General features: G+C 43.8%; 1 protein-coding gene across 1 annotated transcript in view; it reads left to right on the plus strand.

The window, feature by feature from the left end:
• Positions 1-5637: 5637 nt before the first annotated feature.
• GM2A (GM2 ganglioside activator) overlaps positions 5638-7394 on the plus strand; it is a 20094-nt gene continuing 18337 nt past the window's right edge. Inside the window, exon 1 of the mRNA XM_006863895.1 lies at positions 5638-5727. Coding sequence (XP_006863957.1) covers positions 5638-5727 — 90 coding nt within the window. The remainder of the gene's footprint in view (positions 5728-7394) is intronic.

Below are 7394 nucleotides of genomic sequence, written 5' to 3' on the forward strand. Positions count from 1 at the left end.
ATGGGCTCAAGCGTGGCAACAATAGTGAGGTTGGCCCAGGATCTGGCAGTGTTTCGTTCTGTTGTGCTTAAGGTTGCTATGAGTAGGCACAGACTTGATGGTACCTAACAACAACAATAGCTAATGGTCATGAACATTGTTTTGTATATTTGTTGGCTGCCTGGATATCTTCCTTGGCGAAGTGTCTGTTCATGTCCTGTTCTCATTTTTAAATTGACCTGTTGGTCGTTTTGAATTTGTTTTTGTATATTGTATGAGACATGGGTTTTGTTTCATTCTTCTGCAAATGTATTGTCAGTTTTCCAGCACCATTTGTTAAACAGACTATCTCTTTCCCATTGAACATGTTTTGGTCCTTTGTTGAAGATAACTGAGCGTAGATGGGTGGATTTACTTCTGGATTCTCAATTCTGTTCTGTTGCTCTATATGTCTTTCATTGTATCAGACACGTTCCCTGTGTCGTACGTTTTGATATCAAGAAGTGAGAGGCCTCCTACTTCTTTTTCAGTAGTGCTTTGCTTATGCAAGTTCTCTTTCCTTTCCGTATAATGTTAGTGATTAATTTCCCCATGTTTTTAAAGAATGACCTGGAATCTGGATTGGTATTAGATTATATCTATAGATTGCCTTGAGTAGTGTCGACATTTTCGCAATGTTAAGTCTTCCTATCTATGAGTATGGTATATTCTTCCATTTCTGTAGGTCTCTGTTGATTTCTTCTAGTAGTATTTCATAGTGTTCGTTGTGTAGGTCTTTTGTTTCTCTAATTAGATATAGTCCAAAGTATTTAATCTTTTCGGTGGCGTTTGTAAGTGGTATTGCTTTTCTAATTTCTCTTTCAGAGCTCTCTTTATTAGTGTAAATAAATCCAACTGATTTTTTTTTTCTTTTAAAATATTGTCTTTTTATTGTTATTCTCTCTCTTTTTAGATTTCAGTTTTCATGTATGGTTTGTAATGTATTTCATGTCAACAGTTACTTATAGTGTTGTTGTTTCCAACTGATTTTTGTGCACTGACCTTGTACCTTACCACTTTGCTGAATCTTTCAATGATTTCCAACAATTTTCTTGCTGAGTCTTTGGGTTTTGCTAAGTACAGGGTCATGTTATCTGCGAAGAGTTTTACTTTCTTCTTTGCTAATTTAGATGTATTTATTTTTCCTTTCTGGCCTTATAGCTCTGGCTAAGACTTCCAGCATAATATTGAATCCATGTCGTTTTTTCATGTTGTTTGAAAAAGGCATTTATAATGAAGAAGTTATTAGTCTTACAAAATTCTATCCTGAGATCTCTAGCAATGTCTCTATCACCAAGGCCATACTTTCCAACAACTGATCCTTTGTCTTTGTTTCTAATCTTTGCATTCCAGTCACCAGTAATTATCAACACATCTTGATTGCATGGTTGATCAATTTCAGACTGAAGAACTTGGTTCATTTTAAGGGCCTTTGAGTCCATTCTAACTCATAGTGACCCTGTATTAGGTTCCTGAGGAGCAGCTGGTGGTTTTGAACTGCCAACTTATGGTTCACAGTCTAGTGCTGATGGCACTTGACAAGAACAAGATAAAAGGTGTTGCTGGCCACACTCTTGAAAAACTCCCTAACAGGAATCAGGGTTGTGATGGGTTTAAGGGTACAGCTGCTGCATGCCAGCGAGTTTGTTCCAACTTATTGTGACCCTACATATGGTTTCCAAGGCTGTAAAACTTTACAGAAGCAGAAAGCTTCTTCTTTCTCCCACAGAGCAGCTGGTGGATTCAAATTGCTGTCCTTGCAGTTAAACAACCCATTGGGTAGCCAGCCCATTACATGACCAGGGCTTCTTAAGGTATGGTTGTTGTTGTTGTTAAGTGCCGTAGAGTCGGTTCCGACCCATAGCGACCCTGTACAGGGTTTCCGATGGTGTAAATCTTTACAGGAGTAGAAAGCCTGGTAGCCCACCCTTAATCTTTGTTTTAGCATATCAGATCACATCATACAGTAGCATCACATAACTGCCACATTACATCATTACACTGAGAATCATAGCGCAGCGCAGTTGACACATATTCTGTGGAGGCTACAACTCAATCTATGACAAGTATTTATGATGTGATATCTTAACCACCCTCCAGGTAGAGTTAGCAAAATGGCCATTCAAAATACACCTGCCTTTGAACATACAGAAAGTTATAAAAATTCCACAGAGACTGGAGTAAAGGCAAGCATGGCCTAAATTAGGCTAACTACAAATATGGAGTAAAGTAATGCTGGATGGTAGTACTTTAATGGAGTCCTGGTGTAGTGCTGTGGGTAAATATGCTGGACCTCAAGGTCGGCTGTTCAAGCTAACCAGCTGCTCCTCAACGGCACTTAACAACAAAAATAGTATTTTAATGGGCTTCAGGAATAATAGCCCCAGTGCTTTTTAAAGAGGTCCCTGAGTAGCACAAATGGTTTGTATAAGATTATTAATCTAAAGGTTTTCATTTGAACTTAACCAGAGGCAAGAAAACCCTATGGAGCAGTTCTACTCTGTAACACAGGGGGTCATGAGTCAGAATCAACTCAACAATAAGGGAGTTGACTTTGCTTTTTAAAAGTAAATCACTGGAGGAAGGTAGAATTTCCAGAGTAGTATCCAATCTGTCTAGGCGGGGCTGATGAAAGGAAATGCAGATAGGTCTCTTGTGACACAATAGTGAATAATTGTTATCAGAACTGATTGTGAGGGTTGGGAATGTACATGTAGATATTTTATAGAAAGGAAGGGAGTGATTAACTTTGCAATCTAGGAGTGGAGGTCCCTGGGACCATCAAGGGAGAAGAGTGGAGAGCGGGACCCTATCCAGAGAAGCAGTGGCACCAGAGATGGAGGCAGAGAAGATGACTTGGAGAAATGGAGCAGCTGGGGACTCTAGACCCAGAGAGGGAGAGGGGCTGTGTGCTGATGATCAGGGGGGCAGGCTTGTAGGGTATACCCTTTGGTTGGTTGATGATGCATGGAGGGGATTGTAACCATGGCAATGAAATGATATACGATAGGATGAATGTAAAACTAATGTTCTCCCATGTAAACTATCACATAATTCACAAGAAAACATTTTTTAAAAAAGTAAATCACAAAAGCAAAATATAGCAGCTTCAGAAAATCCTCACTGCTGGGATATGTTCTCCTCCTTGCTCTATCACTTAACAGCTGTGTGACCTTGACAATACCAACCTCATAGGTTTCCTCAGTGGTAAGATAGTGCAAACAAAACAAATGGATTAACTTCATGTTGTTGTTAGCTGCTGATGGGTACAATGCAGCCAAACATTATCCAGCAATCAACTGGACGGCACCTAACAACAACAACATCCTGCATCATCCTCACAGTCACCGGCATGTTTGAGTCCATTGTTGCAGCCCCTGTACTAATCTTACCCTGGCTGATCTTCCAGCAATTGATCCCTCCTGATAACGTGTCCAAAACAAATGTGCACAGAAAATGTTATTTTATGATTCATAAGGTTTTTATTGCCTTACTTTCAGGAGGAAAGCAAACTCTATTAAACTTTAATAAACTTTATTGCAGTCTGTAAGCTCTGTTGAAACCTGTCCATCATGGATGACCCTGCTGGTATGTGAAATGCCAGTAGCATGTTTTCCAGAATCATAGCCATGTTCAAACCACCACAGCCCGACAAACTGGAGGTCTAACTCATAGTGACCCTATAGGATGTATGAGGCTATGAATCTTCACAGAAACTGACTGATTCACCTTTCTCCCTACAATCGGCTGATGGGTTCAAACCGTCATACTTTTAATTAGCAGATGAAACCTTAACCCACTACACCACAAGGATTCCTGGATAGATTTGTTAAAATTAAATGAGCTAATTCATGCATGGTGTTGGAGGAGATTATTCAAAGTACCATGGGCTGCCAAAAGAAGAAACAGATCCGTGTTAGAAGAAGTACAGCCAGAGTGCTCCTAGGAGACCAGGATGGCCAGACATTGTCTCTCATACTTTGGACACATTGTCAGGAGGGACTGACTGACCACTGGAGAAGGATATCATGTTTGGTAAGGTGGAAGGTCAGAGAAAAAGATGAAGACCCTCAACGAGATGGATTGGCCAAGTGGCAGCATCAGTGGGCTCAAGGGAGCAAAAATTGTGAGGTTGGCCCAGGACCAGGCAGTGTTTCATTCTATTGTGCATAGGGTTGCTATGAGTCAATACCAACTTGATGGCATCTAACAACAACAACCAGCTGCTCCGCGGGAGAAAGATGAGGCGTTCTGCTCCCGTAAAGATTAACAGCCTCGGAAACCCTGTGCAGGGTCGCTATGAGTCGGAACCGACTCCACGGCACATAACAACAACAACAATAATTCATATATAGTGCTTAATAGTTCGCTGCTATTGTTGTTGTTAAGTGCTTTCAAGTTGGTTCCGACTCATTGTTGTTGTTGTTGTTATGTGCCGTGGAGTCGGTTCCGACCCATAGCGACCCTGTATAGAGTTTCCAAGGAGCAGCTGGTGAGCTTGAACTGCCGACCTTGACGTTCAAACGGCTTTGCAGTCTGACACATTACCCCACAGCGCCACACCAGGACTCCAGTCATAGTGACCCTGTATATGATTTCCTTGTGTGGCACTGTGGGTTACTGAGCTGGATTGCAATGTCGGTTTGAACTGCAGGGTAGGCGGTTGGAGCTCACCAGCAGGTTCTCGGAAACACTCTTCAGGGTCGCTATGGGTAGCAACCCACTGGATGGCACTAAACAACAACATAGGGTTTCCAAGGAGCAGCTGGTGGGTTTGAATCGCTGAACTTGTGGTTAGCAGTCCAGTGCTCATCGAGTCGGAGTCGGTACCGCCCCATAGCGACCTTATGCACAGCAGAACGAAACACGAAACACTGCCCAATCCTGGGCCAACCTCACTACTGTACTGTGGTGGCTTGTGAGTTGCTGTGATTCTGAAAGTTATGCCGCTGGTATTTTAAATACCAGCAGGATCAACCATGGAGTCTTGGTGTGGTGCTGTGGGTTAATGCGCCAGACTGCAAAGCCGTTTGAATTGCAAGGTCGGTGGTTCAAGCTCACCAGCTGCTCCTCGGAAACACTCTCCAGGGTCGCTATGGGTCGGAACTGACAGGACGGCACTTAACAACAAGGGTCACCCATGGTGGACAGGTTTCAGATGAGCTTCCAGACGAAGACAGATTAGGAAGAAGGAGTGACAAACTACTTTCGAATATTAAGTCACTGAAAACCACATCATATAGTTATTGGTAAAATATTTGCAGCGCGAAAACAGAGCTCTTTGAGATCCTAAAAATCCTTCCGGTAGCGACTGCCCGGTAAGAACAGCTTCGCCCCTCCCTGTCGCTCAGCTTTGCCCCGCCCTTGCCACTCATCCCGCCCCTTTTCTCCAGTTCTGCGCCTGCTCCGCCCTCAGCAGGAGGGGAGGGGCTCCATAAGGAAGTGGTGTGGGGAGGAGCTGGAAATCTCGGGTGGGCGGGACGACGCTGGAAGTGTCAGGGTTCTGCTTTGCATACCAATACTTGGCTTTGCATAACCAGTGCGGCAAGCATTTAAAGGCGCCTCCACCGTCACAGCTACAAACCTTCTAGTTAATCTGGGCTAGACTCGTCGTTTACCATGATCCTCCTGATGCAGTCTTCGTTCCTGATGGCCCTGGGCTTGCTTCTTGTCGGCCCTGCGACCCCTGCAGTAGTCTTCCGGAACAAGGTGAGTGCCCCTTACTTTGGGGACAAGGCTTCCAGCGTTCCAGGTCCAGCTAGGGGTGTGTTGGGTCAGGTGAGATATGGGAATGGCCTCTTCGCTCTCTGGAACTCCCCAAGGCCTTTCAGAGTCAAGAGCTACGGGACTCTGAGCCCCTCTTTCTCTGCGGTTTTCAGTTTTCCCATCTTTCACTGAGGTTGTATCTTCTCTGCCATCTTTTCAAGCGCCTAAGTGAAATTGCCCCGGAGAAAGAAGAAGCTTTTGCTTCCATAAAGATTTACAGCCTCGGAAACCCTATGCAGGGTTGCTATGAGTCAGAACCGACTCGAAGGCACACAGAAACAGCAGCAGCAAGTGAAATTAAACTGAACTGAAAAACGATGACATTGTCTCCAAATCCAGAGACCCAGCCCAGCTACCCCGACTCCTTGATAAGGCCTAGCAACTGTCTTCTCTATTGGAATGAGTGCCCTGTGGCTGGTTGAGAGCCTGTCCAGACCTGCTTCGCTGGCGATAAAGATCCAGCCCTGTGAGCTCTTGCCTTGTGAGCTCCCAAGAGTGGCCCCTTCTCATTCACCCAACACTGCACACCTGGGAAAGAGAAGTTTTTTCATTCTCAGACCTAGAGACGTCCAGCACTATTCCTCTTTGCTCTCAGGCTTCCGGCAAGACACTTAAGAGGTGGCTTTAAAGTTTGTGGGAAAATTCCATTACCTTGTTTTTGTTTTTTTAATTGTGAATTGAATGAAGGTTTACAGAGCAGATCATAAGTTTTACATTTAACAATTCACATACATTGTTTCATTACAATAGTTGCAACCCCCTCCAATACCATCAGTTAACAGTATTCACCTCTGTCCACTTTAACTCTTGCACTCCTTCCAGTGTCTTATGCTACCATCATCTTTCCTCTGCCAACCTCTTTCTTATATATTGATTTCCCTGTCACTCATGTTAACATGTGTAGAATGAACACTGGACTGTGATCCACAAGGTTGGTGGTTGGAGCCCACCAATTGCTCTGAGGGAAAAAGATGATGCTTTCTGCTCCCAAGAATTACAGCCTCAGAAACCCCATAGAGGATTGCTTTGTGTAGAAAGCAAATCAATGGTGGTGCTTAGTAATAACCACAATCCTCTACCCAGTGAATACTTTTTCCTTTCCTCTCACCACTGGTAACCATCATAGAATGTTTCTTTTAACAAGAAATCCTTTTCTTAACTTTTTATAACAGTTGTTGTTGTTAGGTGCCTTCCAGCTGGTACCAACCCACAGTGACCCTATGCACAACAGAACAAAACACTGCCCGATCCTGGGCCAACCTCACAATTGTTGTTATGCTTGAGCCCATTGATGCTGCCACTTTTGCCAATCCATCTCGCTGGGGGTCTTCCTCTTTTTCTCTGACCCTCCACCTTATCAAACATGATATCTTTCTCCAGTGACTACTCCCTCCTGACAATATGTCCAGTGGTCTCATACAATATTTGTCCTTTTGTGACTGACTAATGTCACCTAAAGGAGCTCTGGTAGCGTAGTGGTTACGAATCGGGCTGCGAACCACAAGGTCAGCAATTTGAAACTACCAGCTGTTCTGCAGGAGAAAGATGAGGCTTTCTGTTCCCGTAAAGATTTACAGCCTCGGAAACCCTGTACAGGTTCGCTATGAGTC

This window comes from Chrysochloris asiatica, unplaced genomic scaffold, assembly GCF_000296735.1.
Source record: "Chrysochloris asiatica unplaced genomic scaffold, ChrAsi1.0 scaffold00057, whole genome shotgun sequence".
In the NCBI taxonomy this organism is placed as follows: domain Eukaryota; kingdom Metazoa; phylum Chordata; class Mammalia; order Afrosoricida; family Chrysochloridae; genus Chrysochloris; species Chrysochloris asiatica.